Source organism: Apteryx rowi, unplaced genomic scaffold (genome assembly GCF_003343035.1).
Source record: "Apteryx rowi isolate R43461 unplaced genomic scaffold, aptRow1 scaffold_128, whole genome shotgun sequence".
Taxonomy (NCBI): Eukaryota; Metazoa; Chordata; class Aves; order Apterygiformes; family Apterygidae; genus Apteryx; species Apteryx rowi.
The window spans coordinates 1,782,205-1,809,108 of NW_020447508.1; the positions used below are offsets into that span (position 1 = coordinate 1,782,205).

At 39.7% G+C, this 26,904-nt stretch overlaps 1 protein-coding gene across 1 annotated transcript; it reads left to right on the forward strand.

Moving 5' to 3' along the window:
• Nucleotides 1-32: 32 nt before the first annotated feature.
• BROX (BRO1 domain and CAAX motif containing) lies at nucleotides 33-20,298 on the forward strand. The gene is made up of 13 exons (XM_026055945.1): nucleotides 33-298; nucleotides 1,443-1,573; nucleotides 5,129-5,235; nucleotides 6,770-6,866; nucleotides 8,202-8,297; nucleotides 8,964-9,036; nucleotides 9,422-9,527; nucleotides 10,076-10,165; nucleotides 10,983-11,068; nucleotides 12,403-12,484; nucleotides 13,600-13,750; nucleotides 15,213-15,372; nucleotides 15,858-20,298. The coding sequence occupies exons 2-13, from the start codon at nucleotides 1,473-1,475 to the stop codon at nucleotides 15,942-15,944; spliced, it is 1,236 nt and encodes a 411-aa protein (XP_025911730.1). The 5' UTR covers nucleotides 33-298; nucleotides 1,443-1,472; the 3' UTR covers nucleotides 15,945-20,298.
• Nucleotides 20,299-26,904: the final 6,606 nt, after the last annotated feature.

A 26,904-nucleotide genomic window follows, 5' to 3' on the forward strand; every position in this document is an offset into this window, starting at 1 on the left:
GCGCCGCCGGGAGCCGCGCCGCGCCGCCGCGTGCTCGGGCAGGTGCCGGGGCGCCGTTAGCCCGCGGCGGCTGCCCGGGGCCTTCGGCGAGGTAACGGTGCTGCTGCTGTGTGGAAGCGGCCTGGGGAAGGCGGCCAGGCCCGGACCGGCCGGGGAGGCCGGGCAGCAAGGTGGGCCGGAGTCGCAACCTGTCTCGATCAGTGTCTCCCCCCCCCGTCGAGTAAAAACTGCCGAGTTGTCACCTGCAGGGAGCAAAAGACGGTTCAGGTGATAAAAGTTGCCCAGAAGTGTTCTCTCGGTAAGCACCTGTCAAACTGTCTGTTGCCTTGAATGAGTCTGAAGGTTGTCTTAGCGTCTGTCCGCTGTTAAACCGAGTTGCTGTGCAGGTGGATGAAAGATTCATTGATAGTTATTGAGTTATAGAGAGGTCAGTCACAAAGTGCTGGTCAGTGACCTTGAATACAGTAAGGGATAGCTACTTTGGCAGATCTGCTTCTTTCAGCTAAGCTGCACAGTGTTTATGATGATGAATTTACAGATTCAAGAAAGATCGTAGGATAATTCATGTTGGAAGGGACCTTAGGAGTTCTCCAGTCCAACCTCTTGCTTGAAGCAGGATCAGCTATGAGGTCAGACCAGGTTGCTCAGGGCTTTTCCAGTTGCGTCTTGAAAAACTTTGAGGATGGAGACTGCATTACCTCTTAGGACAACTTGTTCCACTGCCTGACTGTCCTTGTGGTGAAAAAGTTTCTCCTTTTATCCAGTGCAAACCTCCCTTGTTTTAGCTTATGCCCATGATACCTCATCCTCCCACAGTTCACCACTGGGAAAAGCTTGTAAAAGCATCTCATAGGAATGCTTACATTATATATGTTATCTGAAATTGAAATGAAAGAATAGAAAATAATCCATTTTAGCTGTACTCTACCAAATTTCCCGATCTGTTGCATGTACGTAACCATATCCATGTTTACAGCATTGTTTACTATGTAATGGCAGCTTGGTTTCTTTTATATTCATAATGGCACAATAAAAGCTAGTAATAGTTTGACCAGGCACATCATAATGACTTCAACAAATTGAGATGTACCTGTAACTTAAGATGTGAAATATATGACCTCATAGAAGAGCTAATAATTGTTCTTTTGAGTAAGAAAATATGCAGTAATATATCTACCCTACTTTGTTTCAGAAAAATTATGTATTTCAACAAAATGAAGTTGTAATACTAAGTGTGTGGATGATGAAGACAAAGTCTATGAAAGCTTAGTGCTTCAAGTTCAAGTAATCTCTTCCTTGTAATTATTTGTAAAATTTTGCAAATTCATTTCTTTTCTAACTGTTTACATTTTGAATGTGTTTTTCTGAGCTGACAAGCATGACACATACAGCACCTCAGTTTTACCTGTCACTAGAGCTAATCATTTCCTTCCGTTCTTTAGATTTGGCATAATCAACACTACAGAAAGAAAATGACCCACTGGTTTCATCGCAACCCTTTGAAGGCTACAGCTCCTGTTTCCTTCAATTTTTATGGGGTAGCTACCACTCCTGGTGCAACAAAGATTTGCAAGTAAGTGCTTGTGATCAACTTCAGTCTGTCTCTCACAGTTTAGAGGACATCTTGGCAAGTGATGGTTACTCATAAATTTTTGTTCTGAAGATACTAGAAATGTGTAGGCTGGAAGACAATAAAACACTGATAGCATTGAGCAGTTCATTACAAAGAATGAATTATCCAGTTTTCAAGTCTTTTACTGTATAGCAAGGCCTATTATAATAACTCAGAGGCAAAAGACTAAACATTTCATTGTGTCTCTGATGACTGTGCACTCTTCTGCAAAAGGATTATTTTAAGTAATTTCCATAAGTGAATAAGGCATGAGTGTTCTATTGTAGATAGGAATATAATGAAAAGAGATCTCAGTTTATTTTGCAGATCTGTTCTTATTTATTCGTGTGCTCATCCCATTCTAACATTGAAGAATATTTCTGCTTGTTACTTCTCTTCCCTTCCCCTGCACCCAACCTCTTTGTGGATAAAGAAATATCTCTTTTTAGTCTGTGTTTGAACAAGAAATTGATAGTGTGTAGTGGTTATCTGTTGCTATCTGATTCTTTGGTTTAAAGTACAGACCATTTTGGACAGTCTTATGTATTCAGAGGAGATAGGAAGATTTTTCTATGTTTATTAGCTTCTTGCTAAGTATCACAGAATCACAGAGTGGTTGAGGTTGAAAGGGACCTCTGGAGATCATCTAGTCCAACCTTTCTGCTCAAGCAGGGTCACCTAGAGCATGTTGCACAGGATCATGTACAGATGGGTTTTGAATATCTCCAGAGAAGGAGACTCCACAGCCTCTCAGGGCAACCTGTTCCAGTGCTCTGTCACCCTCACAGTAAAGAAGTTTTTCCTCATGTTCAGATGGAACTTCCTGTGTTTCAGTTTGTATCCATTGCCTCTTGCTCTGTCACTGGGCACCACTGAAAAGAGTCTTGTCCCATCCTCTTGACACCCTCCCTTCAGATACTTGTACACGTTGATAAGATCCCCTCTCAGCCTTCTCTTCTCYAGGCTAAACAGGCCCAGCTCTCTCAGCCTTTCCTCATAAGAGAGATGYTCCAGTCCCCTAATCATCTTTGTAGCCCTTCRCTGGACTTGCTCCAGTAGTGCCATGTCTCTCTCATACTGGGGAGCCCAGAACTGGACRCAGTACTCCAGATGTGGCCTCAGCAGGGCTGAGTAGAGGGGGAGGATCACCTCCCTCGACCTGCTGGCAACACTCTTCCTGATGCASCCCAGGATCCCATTGGCCTTCTTGGCCACAAGGGCACATTGCTGCCTCGTGCTTAAGTTGGTGTCCACCAGCACTCCCAGGTCCTTCTCCGCAGAGCTGCTTTCCAGCAGGTCAGCCCCCAGCCTGTACTGGTGCATGGGGTTATTCCTCCCCAGGTGCAGGACCCTGCACTTGCCTTTGTTGAACTTCATGAGGTTCCTCTCTGCCCACCTCTCCAGCCTGTCCAGGTCTCTCTGAATGGCAGCACAGCCCTCTGGGGTATCAGCCACTCCTCCCAGTTTTGTATCATCAGCAAACTTGCTGAGGGTGCACTCCGTGCCTTCATCCAGGTCATTGATGAAGAAGTTGAACAAGACTGGACGCAGTACTGACCCCTGGGGGACACCGCTAGCTACAGGCCTCCAACTAGACTGTGCCGCTGATCACAACCCTCTGAGCTCTGCCATTCAGCCAGTTCTCAATCCACCTCACTGTCCACTCATCTAGCCCACACTTCCTGAGCTTGCCTATGAGGATGTTATGGGAGACAGTGTCAAAAGCCTTGCTGAAGTCAAGGTAGACAACATCCACTGCTCTCCCCTCATCTACCCAGCCAGTCATTCCATCAGAGAAGGCTATCAGATTGGTTAGGCATGATTTCCCCTTGGTGAAGCCATGCTGACTACTCCTGATCACCTTCTTTTCCTCCACATGCTTAGAGATGACCTCCAGGATGAGCTGCTCCATCCCCTTTCCAGGGATGGAGGTGAAGCTGACTGGCCTGTAGTTTCCCAGGTCCTCCTTCTTGCCCTTTTTGAAGACTGGGGTGACATTGGCTTTCTTCCAGTCCTCAGGCACCTCTCCTGTTCTCCATGACCTTTCAAAGATGATGGAGAGTGGCCTAGCAATAACATCCGCCAGCTTCCTCAGCATTCGTGGGTGCATCCCATCGGGGCCCATGTGGGTGTCAAGTTTGCCTAAATGATCTCTAATCCGATCCTCCTCGACCAAGGGAAGTCTTCCTTTCTCCAGACTCTCTCTCTTGTCTCCAGGGTCTCGGATTCCTGAGAATACTGATGAATACTGATGTATTTGAAGAAGCCCTTCTTGTTGTCCTTGACATCCCTTGCCAGATTTAATTCCAAATGGGCCTTAGCCTTCCCCGTTGCATCCCTGCATACTCTGACAACGTTCCTATATTCCTCCCAAGTGGCCTGTCCCCTTTTCCACGTTCTGTATACTTCCTTCTTCTGGTTGACTTTTGCCAGGAGCTCCTTGCTCATCCACGCAGGTCTCCTGCCCCCTTTGCTTGACTTCCTACTCATAGGGATGCACTGATCTTGAGCTTGCAGAAGGTGATCCTTGAATATTAACCATCTGTCTTGGACCCCTCTTCCTTTTAGGGCCCTAACCCATGGGGTTCCTCCAAGTAGGTCCCTGAAGAGGCCAAATTTTGCTCTCCTGAAGTCCAGGGTTGCAATCCTACTTATTGCCCTGCTTCCTCCACGCAGGATCCTGAATTCCACCATCCCATGGTCACTGCAGCCAAGGCTGCCCCCAACCTTCACATCTTCCACCAGTCCTTCTTTGTTTGTTAGTACAASGTYCAGCAGCACACCTCTCCTTGTTGGCTCCTCCACCACCTATGTCAAGAAGTTGTCACCAGTGCTCTGCAGGAACCTCCTGGACTGTTTGTGCCTAGCTGTGTTGTCTTTCCAGCAGATATCAGGGTGGTTGAAGTCCCCCACAAGAACCAGGGCCTGGGATCGTGAGGCTACTTCCAGCTGTCTGTAGAAGGCCTCATCGACTTCCTCTTCCTGATCAGGTGGCCTGTAGTAAACACCCACAACAGTGCCAACTACCCTGTCACTATAACTCTCCCCTTCCTGCATCTTTCCTAGTTTAAAGCCCTCCTTACCAGGTTGGCCAACCTGTTGGCAAAGGCACATGTGCCCAACTTAGTGAGGTGGATCCCATCTCTCCTCATGAGTTGTTGATCTTCAAACAGGGTCCCATGATAGTAGAAACCAAAACCCTGTTGCCAAGACCAGCGGCGCAGCCAGTTGTTAACTTAGAAAATCTGTCTCCTCCTCCTCCCATCCTTCCCCCTCACTGGCAGGATTGAGGAGAAAATTACCTGGACTCCCAGACCCTTGACCACCAGAGTCACCTACGTAACTAAAGTACCTCTCCTTGTRTTAAGATAGCTAAGCTGAACACCAGCTTCACTTTCTTAGCTAAAAGAGCAAGCTATGATGGTATGCATGGGTGGGTACATTTTTTTTTAATAGAATATTTTGGTGTAGAGTTTCTTGGTTTCCTTTTTCTTCCTTTTTTTTCCCTCCGTACAGTGATTTAAGATTATCTCGAACACGACTGTTGGAGCTGTTTACTGACCTGAGTTGTAATCCAGAAATGATGAAGAATGCAACTGACTTGTACTTCTCACTCTTGCAAGGTAGGAACATGCAAAACTGCTGATAAGTCAAGAGGTCTTTCATATAATTTGAGTTTTAATGACACTGCTAAGAGTATATGTTGTACTAATCTTATATAAAGAAGCTCTGTGCTTCTTAGGAAGACAAGTATCTTTGTGGGTTCCCTGCTTGTTACCAATCATGAGCACTCACCAGGCCCTTTCTACAGGTTTCAGTATCCTTTGTGACCTGCCAGTACCAGGTGTTGGCAGTCCTGTCCTCTTGTTTTTAACCTCACTCAGCTTTCTGCTGGAGACTGTTGTACTGAATTGCTCCTTTAGAATAAATTGAATCTATTACTTAGTCGATAGGGGTCGTTCTTTAGTGTAAACTCCTGATTTGTCTAAAGCTAGATAATAGACTCCTTGCCGGTTTACACTTCTGTTGCTTATCTTAGGTGCATATATAGCTTCTTGTTACTGTAGTATCTACATTTTCAGTAAATGGTCACCTATGATGGCTCAGATGCATTTCCTTGAAACCTTCCTCCTACCAATATTTTGATAACCTCCTCTTTGCAGTCAGATACTTGGACAAGTTACTTAAGATTGAGAGTTGTCAGAAATCAGCTGATTCATGAAAAMAAAGTGTTTTGTTTTGTTTTGTTTCCACTCTGTGGCAAGTGAAACAGTTCAAGTTGCTGTAGCACACTTAGTCTCTAGGAGGGTGTAAGCTAATTAGACATTCTAGATAAAGGTAAGATAACAGTCCAAGTTGCTGCAGACAAGATTTGAAGAGTGTCTTCAAGAAAGCACCATAATTGGTCGCTAAAATCTTCTTCATGTGGAAGAAACAACTATTCTCTCTTTCTGAACATCTGACAACATCTAGCGTTGTAGCCTAAATGGCTACTGTTGCAAGTCTTGAATTTTTGAACTCTGTAAAATGCTAGCAGGCGTAAGCCAGTTTTCACGCAAGAAAATTCCTCCTTGGGTCTGCATATGCTAGCATTTGTACATCCCATAGGAAGAGCTCCTTCCTGCTCACTGTCCCTTTCTGAGCAGCTGGCTATAAAGAATCAGTTTCCTGCAGCCCTTGAGATAAAATAGCTGACCTCTAAGCGAGTCCTTGCTTACAAGCCCTTTTTCCTCTCCCTGTTGACCAAGCAGTTTCTCCTGAAATTCCCCTGTCACCACTGTAGTAGCAGGGACAGTCATGGACTCACCTTGAGTAGCCCCAGCCATCCAGTACCTGGGCCAGCCAAAATCCCCACTAGTCACCATATGGGGGCGTGCAGACATCTGCAAGATTTTCCTTGAACAATCACAACTCACAGGATTGAACTGATAAGCTACTGGGCAAGGAGTTTCTTATGCTAGCTATTTTGTCTTGTTGCAAGCCTTGTTCTCAAGATATTGAGGAATAAAAGCCTCGGGAAATAACACAGATCTTTAAGCTCTACAGCAAAAACATTCCTTTATCTATATCTGTATTCTCATTGGTCCCCATTCCTTTCATTACTTGTTTCTGTTTCTCATTTTGAGATTGCCTTTTGGTACATGTTTTATTTTATAGGTTTTATTATTTCACTGGATGACTCTTCCCAGGAATGCAAGTTGCGATATATTCAGAATTTCAAATGGACAGACACATTACAAGGACAAGTTCCAAGGTATGTGTGCTTCCACCATTACAGGGTACGCAGATATTTTCTTTTGGTCTGTTACATGCACCTGTGCCAGCTGGTGTGTGAGGGAAAACTTAAGTGTAGCAAAATTTTGGCCACACGGTAGTTTCCAAAAGCTTGTTGCTTTATGTTTTTAATAATTGCTGTACTCTTCTGTGCTGAATGTTCTGAAGCATGTGTTGCCTTATTTGTGATAATGCAGTTACATGATGGATCAACTAAAACACAGTGAATCCTTCTACAAATTATATGTACAGTTAGCTAGAGGAGTACAAAAAAAGAGCTTTGAGAGTATTTGTGAATTAAATGTGATAGTATAGATTACTGCTGTTTAAAACTGACTCTTTCATTTGGCCCTGTTGCTTGATTAGTGTGTTCTGACTTTTCTGAAGTCCACATGTTGCTCCGAGTCTGATTTTTTTGCTCCTGTTCTCTAAAACTCCTAGTAGATGTGGAAGCTGCAAACAAAGTTTTTGTTTTAAATAGGAATATTGATCTGGAAAGAACCTCCTGGATTATTCAGTCGCCTGTTGGCTATTGTTGATGATCCCATTGTATAATTACACTTACAGATTTTTCAAATGTTATCTAGAAGTAGTGTTCAATTCCCTTACAGCTTTTATTCCCCTTGAAAGACAATATATTGATTAGGATTCTCTCTTAATTTTCTCACGGTTGTACCCGTTTGTTCTTGTGCCAACATTATTTCTCCCACACTCACACCTTTCGTTTTAAAGATGTTTAGTTTCTAAGCTACACTGAGCTTGTGATGGCAAGTTAACTCTTTTYAAAGAACAAGCATGTTTTTAACTTCTGAAATGTCCTGCTATTTATACATGCCATTTGACTGCAGTTATATACATGCTTGCAATAAAATACGTTTTGAGAGATGTAGCAATGAATGTAGAATGAACTTAGCAGCTACAACTTTAAAGTAGGCATTCCAGAGTGAGGCTTTCCACAAAATGTGCAATTAAAAAAAATAAAAAGATGGAAAAATGTCAGCCACACCCAAAGCTAAACAAATCTCAAGTTACTGTTTTAAAATAAAAGTTCCCAAATGTGAAGGGTAGGCATTTGAATATGAGAAATTATAATTATGAGCTCTTGGAGAGAGTAAGCAAAAACTGAAGTCTCTTTTAGTCATTTCAACAAATAGGAAGTTCTGAATTGGAAATTATTGACTTCTTAAATTAAAACTATTTTACAGAGAGAAATGCCAACTTATGCTGCAGAATTCTAAAAGAGAATTTGTCAGAACAAAATGGAAAGCATTAAATTGTTTGGAGGTTGTTTTGGGATTTCTGTCTCTTTCTTTAGTTCCCAGCAGGATGCAGTGTTTGAACTGGTTTCCATGGGATTTAATGTAGCTCTGTGGTACACAAAATATGCATCAAGACTCGCTGGAAAAGAAGAGTAAGTGTTTTTCTTTTCTTAGTAATTCCGTTGCAGCAATATTCCATGAAAAATTTAGTAGGTTCTGAGTTTTGACTGCTGTAGCATATGTCCAACAGACACAGCTATGAGTTCCAAGGAGGCAGCTGGCCTTCATTCATGTGCTTTAATGTCCAAGTGCACCTCAATCCCTCCTTGCATCTATGAACAGTGTATTAATACTATATGACTGTGATATAGGGAAAGCATTAGCTGTAAATAAGCTCTTCATCAGTCCTACTCTAGATGTCTAGTTCCAAGATTTGAATTCCCAAAATCACAGCTCTGCTGCCTCTTAACCCTACAGGTTTCTAAAGCTCTTGGCTTTTAACACTGAGGCTCCCTTTCAGTTGAAAGTCAGTACAAGGTGTTACTTTTTTTTCCCCAAATTAGTTTCATTTGTTTATTTAGTGATTGGGTGTTACAAGAAACTTCTTCACCAGAAAGGTAGCACTGCATAGGTTACTCAGAGGGACTGTGGGCTCTCTGTTCTTGCAAGACACCAAGATTCAGCTAGACAAGGCCATAGCTGACCAGTTCTACTTTTGGCAATAGTCCAGCTCCAAGCAGGAGGTGGGACTAAATGACATCAGAGGTCCTTTCCAACCAACATTTCTGTGATTCATTCTGTGTTCTGCCCTTTCTTAGTATAACAGAAGATGAAGCGAAAGATGTTCACAGAAGCCTGAAGATAGCAGCTGGGATTTTTAAGCATTTGAAGGTAGAAAAATTTTCTTTGCTGTCTGTTCCCTAAGTTGTCTCTGATTAGAGTACTTGGCTTCTTGTCTTAGAAGGACTTTGCTTTTCTGATGAAGTTAGAGAATATTTGAACAAACACCTCCTACTCTCTGAATGATACAGAAAAGAAAAGGGTATTACTTTGTTGTGCTACCACTCAGTTTCTGCTGCTCTTTCTCAGTGGCAGTGGAGTAGTAATCAAGTCTGGGCAGTAGCATGTGCAACAATGTAGCCAGGCATCTTGTGATCCTCACTCAGCGTTGCATCCATTTAGGAAAAGCATCAAATATTCCCCATTTAGGGACTTGCTTTGAATTAGCGATAGTGATACTAAGCTTAACTAACTTTGAGACTTGCTTTATACTTAGGAAAGTCATATTCCAAAATTGATTACACCTGTAGAAAAGGGAAGAGATTTAGAAGCTCGACTTATAGACTCTTACATCATACAGTGCCAAGCTGAAGCTCAAGAAGGTATCTTTAAATATGCATGTTTGTTGGGGGTGGGAAGTGACAGTCTATATCTGTGGGTTTCTTTGATGTCTCATGAAGTCCACTTGGTAGCGATGATAGTTTTCTCCTGAAGTACTGTGGCTTAGTGGGGAGGGTTGTTTCCAAAGAAACTTCCCGTTATAGGAGGAGGAAACACCAAAGATCAGTCTGATATTACAAATTTGACCAGTTTTGAAGAACTTGTTTGTGACAATCCTCCCCCCTCCTTTTTTCCTTTCATGCAGTCTCTCCAACACCATTCTTACCTAACATAAATTCCAGTTCATTTACTTAAAAATATTTGGTGCTTCTGTTAGTCTTCTGGTTAATCTTCTTTCAGTTTTTCTATTAATTTGGAATCATCCTATTCAAGTAACAGTCTGTCTTCATTCTGTAGTCTGTTTGACTTGTGAGAATATAATACTTGTTTTCTGCTTATGCAGGGGTGTTAAAATGCTAAATAGCTTTTCTAGGTTTGTTGAGACATTTTCAATTAGACTTTAGTACTGTGGTGTCGGATTTTCTTTCAGTGACAATTGCCCGGGCTATTGAGTTGAAACATAATCCAGGTTTAATAGCTGCTCTTGCTTATGAAACAGCTAACTTCTACCAAAAAGCTGGTAAGTGTCTTGTTTTGTATCCTTAGTGACCTGGTTTATGCATTCTTGCCAGCAGACATACTTCACCCGCCCATCAATTGTGGTATTAATGCTGTTTCTCAGTGGATACGCTTTGCATGTTTAGTTTCTATTTAGTGTGTTCAAGGCTTCAGTTACCAATGTGACAGATATATTTTGATAAGGCCTTATTTTTTTGTAGGCATCTTTTTCTGTAGCTACTAGTAGGAAATGCTGGTGAGAGGAGCTAGAAGACAGAGTAATGTCTTGAGATATGTAATAGCAGGTCTTGCCAGCAAACAAATGGTTGATGTAAACAGAGCATGTTCAGCTCTCTTTGGCAAGCAGAGTATGATGCAGACTGTAAAGCGTGCAGCAGGTTAATTATGTACATCCTTCCAAATAAGAAAGTTGATCTGTGGGCTTACTGAGGCGAGTCAGAAAAGGGCAAAAATGCAGGAGTCAGTATGGGAGATGGAATACTGTAACAAACATAGACTTTTTTAGGTCACTACTTGAAATTAAGCTAGGAACAAACTTGGAAATGCTACCTAAAAGTATTTAGGAAAATTAGCCTTCCAGGCTTAGTGGACAGCATTTCCAGGGGTTCTAGGAGCAACTGCATGATAGCTCAATGAACTGCATACTTGTTTTTTTCATGGTTTCTCTGTGCCTTTGCAGGAATCATTTTTGTCACTTGTTTCTAACCACTTTGTAGTTAAGATCCATTGCTGAGTTTAAGAATTCTGCTCTTTGAGTTTATACAGGATTTTTATGTTTCCAAATGTCTTAAAGAGTAATGTTGCTTACCTGTTCATAGATCAAACATTATCCAGTTTGGATCCAACCTATGTAGGTAAATGGAGGAAGTACTTAAACTTGAAGACCTGTTTCTATATGGCCTATGTAAGTACTGGGTTGACATTGCTCACAGTTTTTAATGTTGTCTAGACAGGGAATGGGGGATGAGTATTGTCTTGACCTTGTTATCATGCTGTGAAGAGATACTCTGCAGTGTCAATGGCATTTGAAGTGTTTTTATTGAGCCAGGTGAAATTCCTGCTATATAGAATTTATTGCCATCACTTATCTCTAAGTGAATCAGGTCAGGTTGAGCATAATACTTATCTTCCATTATCTGTATCACAATCTGATTCTAGACATAATTCAGAGATGATCATCTTTTCTAAAGCTCTGAATGAAACCGCATCAAATAATGTTTGTTGCCATTCCAGGTCCTGTCCCTTTTGTGTGACTGATCTCTTAGCAAGTGTAGTGGCACTTTAGGGATCATCCGCTACTGGACTTGCTGTTTATGTCAGAACCTATGATCTGGCTCTTTTTAACTGTTTAGTTTCAGGCTTTTTTACAGTGCAAGTCATCTTTATCTTGCTTTAAAACTGTATCTAAAAGCTGCATGTTTTTTAGCAAGCATGAGAGGTGAGGGAGAGTCAGAGCTGTGGTACTTTTTTTGAAGTACCTAATTTGTATAAAATGGGCTATGGCAGGTTAGGTAATATTTTCATGTCTCTTCTGATGGTATAGCCAGGAACGTATGCATTAGTTCATGGGAATATTTCTGTGCTTACAGAATTTGGTACTTAAGTAATTTAAACTCAGTATCTCCTAATAATAGAAAAGAGGCTGTTCAGTTCTCAGCAGAATACAGTACTATCTTTAAGCATGAGTTTGCTGGAATGGGAGTTTTTTGGGTGCAAAAGTTATTTGGACTATGGCAAAATATCTCAAACAGGCAGTAGAATCCTTCATCTCTTCTAGATTATGTGATGTTGGTTGCAGTCTCAGTTATTGAGTATTCAGGTGGTTTAGTTTTTAGTCTTCACTTTTGTAAACTTGACTGGGGTTCATCATCTTTCTGCTGGTGGGATTTAATGCTACACACTGATGCAGTGGAGAGAATTAGGCTACGTACTACTGCTTTTGGTAAAATAGCCCTCCTGAAGCTCCAAGTTGCTGTTGACTAAACTACATCCAGACCTGCGACAGCTTGCTTTAGGCCTAGCTTAGGTCTAATAGGTATGCTGAGCTGCATTGTTCAGCGTAAATGTGCTCAGTCATTGGTGAGTGCTGCTTTGACTTGCCTTCCCAAATTGTCAGCTTTCTGCAGGTGATGACAGCTTCAAAGAGATGCAGCTCTGATGGAAGGAAGGAAGAGCAGAAGTTAACTGGTGTGGGAAGTGCCCAGTGATACTGATAATGATGTTGTCCTCTCTCATTAGGCATACTGTTACCATGGTCAGACTTTGCTGACCAGTGATAAGTGTGGGGAAGCAATCAGATCTCTACAGGAATCAGAAAAATGTAAGTGTGATTGAGAATGGATTGCGGGGTGCGATGATGACACGTGTGTTTTATTTTGCTGTATTGTGTGGTGTTTGCTTTCCTGGTGAAAATCCAGCACAGTTTTGAACAGAGGCAGTATATTTTGTTTTAGGTCTGTCTTACTGAAGACTGTCTTTCATAATGGGGCTGCAGAAAATTTCAACTTTCCTTCTCAGCCTATGAAGACTGGCTTTGAGCCGTCTACATTACCATTTAAAAAACAGTTGTCTGGTCATTGTATTTTCTGGTCTGTGTGTTAAGTTACAGCAACCTCCAAATCACAAAGTTGCAGTATCATGCATTAAATAGTAAAAATACACTATGATTCCTCTCAAAGCTTTTTTTTTTTTTAAACAGATTTTGATGCTTTCTGTCCTTTCTGTTCCTTTGGAAGGCAGATTAGGGGAGCTAACTAGAGTTATTACAGTAATTCAGGGTCTTTCCCCCATCCTTTTCTCTTCAAAGGTATTGCTCATATGCAAAGATACTGCTCAAACTGTCTTGCCTAAAGAGGGGTGACTTTTGTTGTATCCCAGTGGCCTGCACTGCGTTACTTTACCACAACAAATAAAAACATTCAAATCATCTAACTTGAAAGTTTTAATATCAATTTCAAAAGTAGATAAGGGAAAAATGGAATGAAAGCATAAACTAAATTGGATTACTTTCCATAAAACAAATCTTGTTTTTTTTTTACTGTGCCTTCTGTTCAGAGAAAAGTGCCTCTTTCCCCACCCCTTATTGTACTACTGTTTATTTTTGGGTATCAACACTGCACAGACACCTTCATACCCACTCGTGTTTCCTACTGTGTTCCAGAGTTTTTAGGCTTACTCATATATTTTGCCCCACAAATAAGAATTCTTCCCTTCTCCCTACCCAGAAAGCTTATCTTTTTTTTTTGTTCATAGTCACTTTTTGAATGCAGTAAATCTTGGCTGGAGGTGCTGCCCTTGAGCATGTTTATTTTATTTCCAAGAAATAAGAAGCCTGAATGGAGTCTGGTATCTCTTAAAACTAAAGCAACTGTAAATCAGAACTGCCATTTAATAGACTCATGTAACTGATTTTTATTACAATGCTTTCTTGTGAAGTTTTTGCCAAGGCTGAAGCATTGTGCAAAGAATATGGAGAAACCAAAGGACCTGGGACTACAGCCAAACCTTCTGGACATCTCTTCTTTAGGAAATTAGGAAGTTTGATTAAGAACACTCTAGAAAAATGCCAGAGAGAGAATGGATTCATGTGAGTAATTCCTGGTTGGTATAGTACTCTGTATGGATTGTTAATACCTCATTTGCTTTTGCTTTGGGACGGGATGGTAAATTTTACTCTCCAATTCTGATACACCTTTAAGGCACAGCATGTAATTTGCAGAATTGCAAATTTATCTTTGACATCCTCTCAGCAGATTTACTGTCGGTCTGGTGTTAACTGTTGCCCTCTCCCTGTTCTATGCCAGTTCAGCTGGGCAGGTTGGACTGACATGCTGGAGAGGTTAAGCTGTCTTCTTCCTTCTGTCATCTGCCTTTTTGTTCTTTTTGCTTCTGCACAAGAGAGAGTCCTGCAGAGATTTCTGTGTTGCTCTAATGCCCTCTTCCCTGCTGCTGGGGTCTAGCAGGCAAAGAGGACAGAGGGGAAATGGAGAAGACTAGTAGTTTATTGTGCCTTGCTAGCAGGAAAGTTGAAACACAGWCGTGCCATCAGTAAAGAATATGCTTAGAGTGCTAGGAGCTCTACTAGCGTAACTAATAGTGTGAATAGGGTATGCTTTAGTTATTGTCTCTTCCAAAAAGAGTTTGGAAGCAGTTTAAAATAGCATTATTAGTTCAGCTTTAGAATTCTCTTGCTGATTTCCTTCTTTCCTCTTCTCCTCTTATGATTTAGTRTTCCATAATAGATAATATTTCCTCCTTTACAATATTTAAAGACCTGTATAGTAGGGGAATTGACTAAACACAAAGGATTGTCAGGTACATCAAGATAAACTGAAGAAAGGAAAAAAATGCTCTACTCTGCTTTGGTTTCAATAACTGTTGATAGTTCATAGCTTATAACAGCAATATGCTGGAGATTTCAACATATCCATGTCCCTCTAGAACCAAAATGTGAAGGAGAAACCAGGTAACCCTTGCATGTCTTCAGAGATATGCCTGCCGTAGAGCTCTGCCTGGAGCACAGGAAGCAGGGTAGTGTGTACCAGTAATTGTCAGTTTTCAGTTATTATCAAATAGGATAGATTTATATCCTCGTTCAGGCTGTGTATTGTAGCAAGTCTTTATGGATGTTGCAGTGTTGGTACTATTATGCACTTTGGAATACCAAAGCTGATTTTGCAGTAGCAGAGGAAAAGAGCTGTATCAGCCTCTTCACCTTTTTTGGGAGGTATTTTAAATCCTCATTTGGATTTTTAAGATTTTGGGGCGGGGCAAAAATTGCTCTTTTCATTGAAGCATTGGGAAGAATGGTTATCAAATAGGAAAGAACCCAACTAGTTATTTGGGGAGGAACAATGTCAAGGAGGAGTTGCTTTTGTTCTTGTGAAGCTTGTTGATAGAATGCATGTCGGATGATGCCGTAATGACATGGAATGAGAGCAGCAATGGTAGCCACTGTGAAAGGCCAGGCTGTTTTCCTTTGGAATTGCAAATGAGACCCGCAGATATAGTGTGCTGTGTTTAAAACATATTACCATATTCTATTGCAGTTATTTTCAAAAGGTGCCAGCAGAGGCTCCCCAGCTGGAACTGAAAGCAAACTATGGCTTAGTAGAGCCTGTTCCTTTTGAATTTCCTGCCCTGAATGCACACTGGACTCCTGAAACACTTGCTGCATTTGATCTCACCAAGAGGCCAAAGGATGACACTGTAAGATTCTCTTATTTACTGTTCTTTCCCATCAGCTTTATTGTATGTATAATACAAAGTTGCCATTTTGCTCTTCTGACATGCTCCCCAGCTCAGYGCAGGGCATAGACATCAGGCTACCACCTGAGTTCAGACTTCCACTGTGCAAAGAGGCAAGTCAGTTAATCTCTTTGTTGCACTGTCAGCATATGGAAGTTATGGGGTCACCAAGTCCTGAGTAGGAGGAAATTCAGTAACGTGTGTAAGATACTGAGATGCTTCAGGAGTGAATGCTACAGAAAGTTTCTTTTTAAAAGAGATCCATTTAAGGTTACTGAAATAGAGAAGACTTGACTTTTTTCCCCCCTCTTTGTTCAAAGCCTTCAGCTTTGAGAAGAGAGGGGACTATTAGATTAGCATATGTAAAGTTAGCAGTACATGAATACTTGGCAGACATAGTGGTTTTTACTTGTGGTATTTTAAATCTTTTTTCTTTTTGTTTGCAGGCTAAACCGAAACCAGATGAAGATGTAAAACCTCTGAAGGAACCAGATATAAAGCCTCAAAAAGACAGCGGCTGCCAGATTTCTTAAGTGCCATAAGTGCTTTGAATTCCCTTTAAAACTATATGAATTGGACTTCGGGGCTCTTAGTTCTGATCCTCCTTTTTCTGATTCTTCTTTTTAATTTAGAATACTAATTTAATTTGTTTTTATTAGTATGAGTCTATCTTGCTTGAGAATGTGGTGGATTTCTGGAAGAAATGTATTTATATTTGACTTATTTTTGGTTTTAGCAGAATATCATAGAATGAATGGGCTTAAATGTCCCTATTGTGCCTCTAGAGAGTTTCTTTTTATGGGTTTAGTTTTCTACCCACAAATAGCAAAGGAAAAATCATGGCTGTAACACTTGAGGATTTTCCATTAAATTATATGCTACATAATGTCAAATTCTACGAACAGATATGAGCATGAACAGTTATGTTTATTTAGGTTTGTCCCAAAGGCTTAACTCCCTGTCATGTTCTGATTCACTTAACTGTAGTGACTGAAGAAAAGCTGGATTTGTTATGTAGCATTTGTACAGTGTTTCACAGGACTTTCACAGAATTTGGAAAACTTGAAGTTCTGCATAATTGGAGCACAGTTTATATTCTTCTAAAAGTATTGGACTCTGTTCTTTCCTTTATAGATTTGGGTTCCTTTATCAGAGTTTACAGTAAGGTATTTTAGCTTGACTGTCCTTAAATTAAAATCCTTTAATATCAGATTGCATTTGAAAGTGATGCAGCAAGTAATGAGGAAGCTCTTAAAGGTAATGCATCAGTGTCATTCATTCATAGTTCTTGAATCTAGAAAGATTTTAAAAGGTTGAGAGCTGCAGATGGTTAAAATCCCCTGGCACTAGAAAAGCTCAATTTGGATGCGTGAAGTTGTCATGCATAAGATAATGGGGTTGTAATTAAGATGCTTTGTTTCCATCTGGGTAGTGTCTGTAAGAAGCCATCAGGAGARCAGGTAGGAAAGTTTAGCTGAAGAGCTAATGACACAATTGGGACATAAAGCTCTAGATTTCCTTTACACCGTATGTAAACAGTTTCTCAGTATCACACTGAAATCAGCTGCATATGAAGAGAATTTACCGAAAGCCAAGTCCAGAGAAGACTGAGGAGGAAAGTATTTTGTAGAACTTGCTTCTTCCATATCTTCCTACTGTGGAAAACCTGACAGTATTCTTTAGTACTGAGCACTCCAAAACATCCATGTCAACAAGTTTTCTGATTTGTTGCAAATGTAAAAGAATAATATCTGGTGTGTGTGTTGAAGTGAGAGCCTTGCAGTCTCCAGGTCCCAGTTGCTGCCTTTCATTCTATCTGAGAAAGAAACTGAACAGCCTGAAAATGTTCCTGTTTAAACAAAGCATGGTGATACATGCATTTAGCATGACAGATACTGTGAACACATTCCTTGCATTGTACTGTTTGGTTTGGTTCACCTTTCGCTCTTCTAAGCAAGAACCACTAATTCAGTGGTTCTGTGTTTGAAATCTTTTGTGGGACTGGACCAGCTTACCAGGTGTGTAGCTCCTTGAAGGCTTGTGGAACAAAAGCTATAGAGGGGGTTAATGTGAACACAAGACTTCCTTGGATATTGGACCAAAGTACACAATTCATTGCTGTAAAAGACAAAGAGGATCTTAATGCTGACTGCCATGGGTGAATCAAATGCAAAACTCACTCCATCCAGTGATGAATCTTTCTTTCAACCAGTTCTGCACGTTAAAAATAAGTACAAAATCCAGAGGATCACTTTGGAAGAACAAGTTTCTGTTTTGAAGGGGCTTATGTGGGTGGTGGGTAGTAAGTATCTAGAGAGATTTATATCAGAAATTTATGTCCATTCCTTCCAACTGCACAGCATACAGAAAGAGGTGACTGGGGTGTATTTGATGAAGAATTACTCAGATCTCTTCATAACTTGATCAGTTGACTTCTTAGGCTTCTTGCATAGTTAAAAGACTGAGTTTAGGATTTGCCAGAATGGAGTGTGGAGCTACTCTGCCAATACAGATTTTAATACCCTTAAAAACTTATTACAGCTGTAGTCATCTGCATCTGCTTAGCCTGACCCCTTTAAGGATCAGGATTCGATTAACTGGATTTCATAATCATGAATTGTCAGTTGCTCATTGTTTTTCAGAAGTCTGTGTCTGTCAATGCTGATAGGTCTCAACCTACTTAATGGTTCTTTCTAAACACACTAGATTCCGTTTTCCTTCTTCCCCCTCACTTTCCCTCCCATCTGCTACACACTATGGCACAGACTCACCTTTGTTTGCTAATGCACACATGTGTGCTGGGACTCATTTCCAGTGAGGCTTTTCACCATGGGTGTATTTCAGTGTATGTGTATCTTAAAATAAAAAGAGCAAATCTTGACTAAATCACTCCCAAAAAATATCTTAGAAAAGATTATTTTATGGAATTGCAATTTTTAATTCTTTGGAGGCTTTCTCAAACCAAGTGGTTTGTTTGAATCAAATTCCCTGTAAATAGCTTTGGGTATAAGCAACTGGATTGTGTCAGATTATGGCATTACTTAAGCCTAGCTGTGTAACCTCTTATGCCATAGCTGTTTCAGTAAATATGATGTAGTAGTTTAAAAATAGCCTAATGGAACAAACTAATTTACTTATGTTGCTTTTCAAGACGAACTTTGTTTACTTGTAGTTTAAAATCCTATGGCAAACATTGAAGGGTTTTGCCCAAGAATAAGGAACCTGAGATTGTTTGCTTTGCCAAGCAAATATATAGAATGCTGTCAGTCAACAGGCAGTTTTTCTCTTTGGTTTTGTTTGAAAGTGGTGAGAATTATTGTACATAGTATTTAGAATAACTGTCCAATAGCCTGAGGAATTTAGGTGACTTGACTGGGAGTTTCAGTTAATCTGGAAACCTAGCAGCCACTTTCCTTCTGTTATGGTTTCCTGTAATAATTTTTTTTAATAATGTATTTTGAATGTTGACTTTTTAATATCCTCATGCTGCAAGAGCCCATTTTTGTGGCCTGTCTCTGGGTTTAGAGGCTCTGATGGCTAAACCTGCAGATGTCATTCATATAATAATGTCTTAAAAACTTGTGCTCAGTCTGAACTAGGACAAAACTGCTGCTGAATAAAATACTGAGCATTGGGCCCTCTATTTTTGTGCTTTTAAAAACGCACTGATCATCTTAGTATACTAAAAAGCAAATCATTAAGTTCTCTAAGAATTAGACTTTGAGACCTTTACACTTCTTGATGCTTCATGTTCCTGGGTTTACAGCAGTTAATCTCCATCTGGTGTGTGACACTCCTAGAACCGAAGGACTGAATTTAGCCCTTGGATGCCAATGCCTGCCTGCCACTGGATCCAGTGGGGAGTTTTGCTTGTCAGCCTAAGGATAACATTTGGTCACTTGAATGTTCAGCATGAATATGTGGTGTGTCTGTAATGATGGTATTGGTTCATAGTATAAGCAAGAAAAAATACCTGTATCTGTGTAGAATATAGCCAACTTTGCACTTTAGAAATTTCTAATCTTGCAATTTCAGTACAATACAATGTGTTTGTAAATATTCCTTCCTGTCTTTTTAATTTTGTTGCGCTGATTTCAGTACTGTGGTATTGGTACAATTTTTATGGGAAACATTACTAAAATGTATTTTTAATTGTCTATGTATAAAATGAACTTATGAAGCATATCTCTATCTTCAGTACAGAGGGAACATGAGACAGTAATTCATCTGTTTTCCATGTCAATTAAGAAAAGCTAAGTTTATCTCTACTGGCTGGGGGATCATATATAATATTTCGTCTCGTTCCTATGCCTAGCATCTGAAACCGAAGCTTCAGCRTTAACATCAATCCTGTTTATGCTTATTACTTATCCCTAAAAATCTGTCTCTAGAGATCATTATTGCCAAATTAACAAAGCAGTGTGAGCTAGATGGGTTTTTTTTAGACTGGCCCAATTAAGGGAGGAATAAAACCCATTGAAAATGACTGTCTGGCATGGAAGACCCCTGTAGTGGGGTTCTGTTTCCAGATCCTGAGTGTGCAGCATTGCTGCCCTTCCACAACAGATCATAGATTTGCTCAGATCATTCCCCACTGGAGACACTTTTCCAACAAATGTCACTCAGCAACAGAGGGGGCTCTTGATCAGCTTTTTGTGTAGTAAGGCCCACCTTGTTTGGCGCTGGCGTCTTTATGGGTTACAAACTAGTGTTTCAAGCAAGTGTATACTCTGATTAATTAATTGGTCAATCTCACCATGGTTTATTCCATTCAAACAGCCTTATTTTATGAAGACAGTCACCATGCAGTCTTAGGTTTGATAGTTTGAAAATTTGTATATAACCACCAGTTTCAGAATACTATTTAAAATAAAAATAAGCAATCAATGTGTTATTTTTTGTTTCATTATTTAAAATTTTTAGCAGAAATAATATGAGTCTGTGTCGAATGTTACTTTCTCCAATTTAATTCAAATATAGTAATGAAAAGAGAACACTTTATGCTTGGAGTATGTCTAAAGGAGGGTTTAACTAAGCAAGTCACAGTTGTGTGACAGTTACACAGTTCACACAGTTATGTGATTTGGGTACATAAGGAAGCAAGTTAGTAGCTACAATTATGCACATGAAGTTATGTGGCAGGAAGAGAGAAGGTGGAATTTCCAGACTTCGGGGTTTTTTTGTTTTGGGCTTTTTCTTTTTAAGGCTTGTTTTTTGTGTGCCAATGCAAAATCGGAGTGCTTGCAAAGTTCTGTGCCGTTGCGGGATATTCAGTATACTACATTAAAGGGTCATTTGGCAAATGCAGATTGCTGGACACTTCTCTAAACTGCCAGCAGATGGCAAATAGGTTAGTAGGAAACATGATAAACATGATTTTTCATTTTCAGAGGCAGCATTGGCTCTTTCAATTTTTTGTGTAAAACACACACTAATGACTTAGCCTCTGAAGCTTTGGTTCAGTTTCTATATGAAAATTAGCCTAAGGAGGCAGAATACTAAAAATTACTCCCAAGTATAGCATACTTGAAAACTTGCAGCTGCCTCTTAAACACTTTCGTGAAGAGTATCGGTTTACATAGGCTTGTGCCTTTGTGCCTCATGATTTTTTTTTGCTGCACCGCTCCCCATTTTACCTGTTCTTAATCTCAGGCTAAGCCTGCAAATTGTCAGAAGCTACCCACAGTTCAAATACAAGCAGTCCTTTCAGATAGTTGCGTCCTCTAGCTCTAAGCTTGGGTTTTCTCATCTGCCACCCTCTCTGCATTGCCGCTAATGCTGCAAGGCAAGGGTTTTTTTAAGTGAGTAAATTTATTTCTCCTCTTTATTTGTCATGGGAAATACTTTTCTTCAGCATTTTTTTTATGTGATGGRAAACCCCCAAGAAATTCTACAGGTGAGTTTCCTTTTTAATTTGTTGATGCCAGGTATTTTTCACAAATGTATCTATTTGATGCCATAGCTTCTTAAAGTGGCTTAATGCTAAAATTCTACCATAAGGAGCTTTGATACATTACTCTTGTATGGCACTGTGGTAGTAATTTCATTGTCTAATTTTCTTATCATTATAAATCTTTATTTTCCTTAACTTTTATCCGGTAACAAAGTCTCACATATATATAGTAACAAATATATGTATGCTATTTTCCCCTAACTGGCTTACAGCAAGAGAGATGCAAATAAAGAATAAATAGCAGTACACAAATATAACTGCACTTTTGATTAAGAGAATATCAATGATGCTGTATGTTCTCAAGGATTTTTTAGTTATTTGATGTGTAGTTGTATCTTCTGTTTTATAACTTCAGTTAAAAATGAAAATACTTCTGCAGGCCTTACTGGGCATTCCCACCAAAGATCAAGTTGTTAGGCAAGCAAAAAAAGCAAAAATTAATTAAAAATAGGCATAAAAGGAGCACAATCTTTAAAAAAATGTAATTTGTCTAGGGTGTCAGCCTTTTGCTGCCCTTTTGAGGTGTTGCTTGTTTAATTACAGCAAATTACGCATGTAGGCTTATGTTTTGAGATACTGGCCCGTCTCTACGATGCAGGATTTGGTCCTCTTGAGKTTTTTTTTTTTTTTTAATACATTTTTATTTTCAGTTTCTCCTACTGAATGACACTGTATATTTTGACTTAACTGAAAAAAGCTGCATACTTGTAGATCAATAGAAGAGTCCGTAGCTGATGCAGCTAATCATAGCTATTCAAAAGCTGCTCTAAAGCAGCTGTGCACAAGTTGGTTTTTGGCTATTTCTGATGTTAGTCCTGGGCTCTTGTCTCTTTTTCTAGACTGAACTGTTTGGAATGCTTTATAATTCAGGGAGAAGATGGGTTAAAAGAAATCCTCACATTCAATCATGCTATTCTGAATTATAAGAATCCTTTAAACATCAAGAATAGCCTTGTACCTTCTATATCTACTATACTAAAATTGTGCTCCTGATGGGCATCTTTGAGCAAGAAGAGGATGCTAGCTTACAGAAGAGGGAGAGGGACAAAAAGGACCTTGAAGGAGCAAAACCTCCAAAGAGGATAATTTATTTTGCAAATGGTGACGCCGTGGAAGAACACAGCACGGAAGAGGAAGAAGAGGAGCAGGAGGAGCAGCAGCCTCTTGGCATAGTGAGCCCCAGCTATTGGTCTTTTGGAGCTCAGGAGGGATAGCAGGAGGAAGGGAATGCAGCATGAATGAAACAAGTTTCTAAAGACCTGAGAAAAAACTAAAGCATTTAATAAGCTAAGCACGGTCATTTGTCTGAAAGATGATGCTCTTGCTAGGGGGAAAGGAAAAAAGTCTGTAAAAATATTTAAAACTACCCCATTTTGGCCTGATTTTGGAAGTGGTTCAAATGATTTTACTCCCACAAGTGCCTCCAGGTAATATTTCTCTGAGACATCTTTTCAAATTCAGATCGCTGCATAGCTGTTATGTATGTTCACTGTAGTTAAGAAAACTGCTGTTCATGGAGGGATTATTCAAAGCACATGATATATTATCTGAATCTGGCCAGGGACAACAGCCTGAGGAGATTAATTAAACAGGCCACTAGTTTTCTTCTTTGCATACTGGTGGATCATTTCATATTGCCAGCTGCATGGTACAGGACAGTGTTTAGTGCAACTTCATGGATGAACTTGGCTTTGTTTTTTACATTAAAGCTTTCTTCTTGTTTTTGCTTTGTAGTCCAGACTCTCCTGGGGGCTGTATCTCTGGTTTTGAACAGTTTGAAATGCAACCACTTAATTTCTTAGTATGTTATTCTGAAGTAAGTTAAACTTTAAGTAAGTTAATGATTGATTAGCTTACTTTAAGGATAGATTAATTGGAATGCAATCATTATTCAAAAAACAAAGTCCTCTTTTTAATATTTCCTGGCATTATCTCAAGGGTTTATCACCAGGATTTAAAATACTTCAAACTAAATATTTTCCTTCAGTCAGACATCATAAACAGTATGAAAAATGAAAGAATTTAAGACTAGATAGCTTGGTATTAGCCTACCAGTCTTTTCGAAAGGACATTTTTTACCATAGCAAAACAGGARCTCCTGTTGCTTTTGGGTAACTAGAAGTGGCCTCAGTGTGGGTAAAAGAGCAATTTAAAAACAATGGCAAAAGCCTGATAATTGTAAAAGTAGCTAATTACCAAAATAGAGCATGTGAGGTACGCTATAAATTTTGTGCTACTTTCATAGTTAGAACAATGTGGCGGAAAGCACTTGCAATAATATCAAAATAGGATGATTCTAATTAAGGATTGAACATTTTGTCTGTCCATTTGGACATTCTTGGCATGCTTGTTAAATTTATTCTAAAAGACTCCTAGCAATGGTTACTGCATCACCTCCCTAGGTAATCAATTCTGTGTTTTGTTACCCTTTCCATTAGAAAGCTTTTCTTTGTGTTTAACCTAGATCTTGCTGACTGAATTTTAAGTTTATTTCTCATCCTATTAACAAAATTACTCTTTTGTCTTTCATTATCTTTTTCCATATTTGACTATTGCCATGCTTCCCCTTAGCTTTTCCATCTGTAGTCTAAACAACACCAGCTCTTTGCATCTTTCTGCCTTAGTCTTACTTCTGAGATAGGACAGCAATAAGAATGAGTAACTCTGGACATTCTCTAACAGGGCCACATGCTTTTCAAATGTTGTCATGCCCAAAACAGAACAGAAGCCTCCAGCTGGGGCTCATGGAGGCAGAATAGTGCATGACTGCTACCTAAGCAGCTGTTTCCCATCTTGGCTAAGTGCAGAACCCTGAAATTATTTCCTTATAGCCTTTTTTTTCAGAATTATTTCTTTTATAGACATTCTTTTGAATTGTATTCCTCTTTTACATATTGCTCTCAGCTTGTTTGCAAAGATATTTTTATAGATATATTATCTATTGCATCAACCCATTTGCTAATGAAAATATTAAGTATAAATGTCCAAAGCAGAGCCCTGCTCTGTACGTCCCTCTGTGCTGACAGTGAAATATTGTGAACTAATCTCTGTATATTCTTTCACAGAAAAACAATTTTTCTAAGAACAATCAGACCCATGGCTGACCCTTTTTATTTGCAGCCATATGAAGCTATTTGTTCTCATTCCATCCTCTTATATTAAATATACTTTTTCCTGCCAGTGTTTTTTTAAAATAAACACCACATCTCTATTTATAACATTATGGCAGATGCTTAGAATAATTTTTGCTTATTACCATACAATGTATTAGTTAAAAATTATTATATTGCAGTTAAACACCGAAAAACAACTTAAGATGGCAATATTAGTTACTCAAAAAGTATGAATAGCTAGAACTAGGGTTGCTTATGGAATCTCAGTTCAGTCCCTTGTTCTTATGTATCATGATAGGCTTTAATTACAAGATCATGAACCACTTTTTCCGGAAGATCACTGCCTGACTTTATGGATAGGATAGTTACTCATTCAAGAGTGCATGGTCTGTTCTTAGTGTCTTTTATATACCCATGCAGTCTGTCCTCTTTTATTTGCTGTGCAACATCCAAATGCAGTCCAGAATGAGGACTTGTTCATTCCTCCTGGGCTCTTCAGGAGTGGTGTCACAAAAAGTATCTGAATGCTCTGTAAATATAAATTTTTACAATAGAGAAATGAGAGCCAAAATTGTCAGCATTTAGGGTATCCAGTTAGAAATGCTATGGGTCATTAAGCGTTTTACACTGTGGATAGTGCTCCTATTGTAGCCTTCTATAGCAACTATGAATGGTCAACACTTCTGCCAGCAGACTGCAGGTGTTTCAAACTGGAGCCCAGCAAGAACACATCATGCAATTACAAACTGTCAAAATTCACGTAGGGATCATATGGGAACTCTAAGGCAGAGCCTGCCGTAGTATCTAACTCTCTGAGTCACCTTTCAGCTGCCTTTATTATGAAACCACCTTTTCTTCCTTCTCACTCCCCAGGCTTCAGTTTCAGTGGCATCTGCCAGGTTCACAGTGGTTACAGGTGAGGTTGCTGCAGACAGCGGCATTCCTCACTCTGCAGTTCTCATCCAGCCAAAGTCATTGCCTGCTCTGTCCCACTGGTAAGGAGGTGTGAGTTGTAGGCAGAAGTATGATGCATGATACACAGTCCCTTTTCCATTATTCAAGATAAGTAGGGGATTTAGGATCCCCTCCAAAATGAAACAAACTCCAAAACRTATTTCCTAACTTTCAAGCACTGGACTCTGCCACTCAGCATTGTTTTAACCTCTTTAAGTCCAATCTAAATTCATCTTTCTGAAAAACTTAACCATTCTGAAAAAAAAMCAAACCATAATTCTGTGAAATGCCCCATGTCCCTTCCACTTATGGATCTTCTCTACAACTTGGGTATTTGGATCCTGGGCAAATTTTCAAAAGGATAGCAAAAGCTGAATCAGTAGCCCTTTGCCCCTGCCAGATTTCAAGACTCTGAAATGCTCTGGTATCTCTGTGATTTACAGCAGTGAAAAGGTTGAAGAGTTGTTTTAATGTGGACTAAAGAAAATCCATGATTATACTCATGTTTTCTAACATTTTGAAGTCCCTTTTTTCCTGCATGGCATAAAATACCTCAGCTCTAACAACAACTGAAAATAATGTTTCAGATAAGTGTCGCATAAACTTAATGAAAGATATCACTGTTGGTATGACAGTCAGTAAGGTATATTAATTAGCAGGCAGCAAATAAGTTATGTTCAAACAAAATATAAACCAGTCTGGGAAAAACAGCTGGGCATTTGAGATTGGACTAGCATAACTAAATGGAAAGCATGGTGCAAATAAAGAAAAGGCACAAGGACTAGTGAAATAGTAGAAACTGGCCTAGAGGCAGGAACTGAGGGCATAAAGAAAAAGAAAATGGGTCATAATAATAACTGCTGCCAATAACATATTGTCTGGATGCCAGCTTTCTGAGACTATGACTCTGTTGGCTGAGGCTGATTCCAGACCATTTTTGTCGGTTCACTGCAGGCAGGGCAGCGCTGTGTCTGTAGAGGCAGGGCCTGAAAGAAGTTGCAATGAGTTCACTTTCTTCAAAGATCAGCAGCCTCCTACAATACAAGAGATGTCAAACCCATTTCTTCTTCCCCTATACAGAGCAAGGCAGGTGTATGTAAGTAGATAGAAGAGAGAATTCTTCTGAGGTAGTAATGAGGTCTTACGATGAATTAAACCAAGGTGGATTTAATTGAAGCATAGTGTGGAAGACATTTTAAAGACAGTAAAAAGGGTAAGTGAGGTATGACTATCCCAGAAATGCTGGAGAACCCTTTGGAAAAAATTTCAAAGGCTGGGCTAAAAAGGAGTTTTCTTGAGTAAGGCATAGATTTGCACCAAATAAATGGATATGCCCAGGATCATCTTCTCTTCTGATCTTATGTGTTTGTATGTATGATTGTTGCATATCATTTTCTGCCACCACACAAAATGCCCATTGCAAAAAGCCCTTTAGTAAAAGGAGGATGTTCCAGTTACTATTTCTTTTTTTGT

Excerpts from the sequence above, each read along its gene's own strand:
- BROX (XM_026055945.1), top strand. The coding sequence starts at position 1,473 with ATGACCCACTGGTTTCATCGCAACCCTTTGAAGGCTACAGCTCCTGTT. Across the intron at positions 1,574-5,128 it reads GGTGCAACAAAGATTTGCAA|TGATTTAAGATTATCTCGAA; the intron begins GTAAGTGCTTGT and ends CCCTCCGTACAG. Across the intron at positions 10,166-10,982 it reads TAACTTCTACCAAAAAGCTG|ATCAAACATTATCCAGTTTG; the intron begins GTAAGTGTCTTG and ends ACCTGTTCATAG.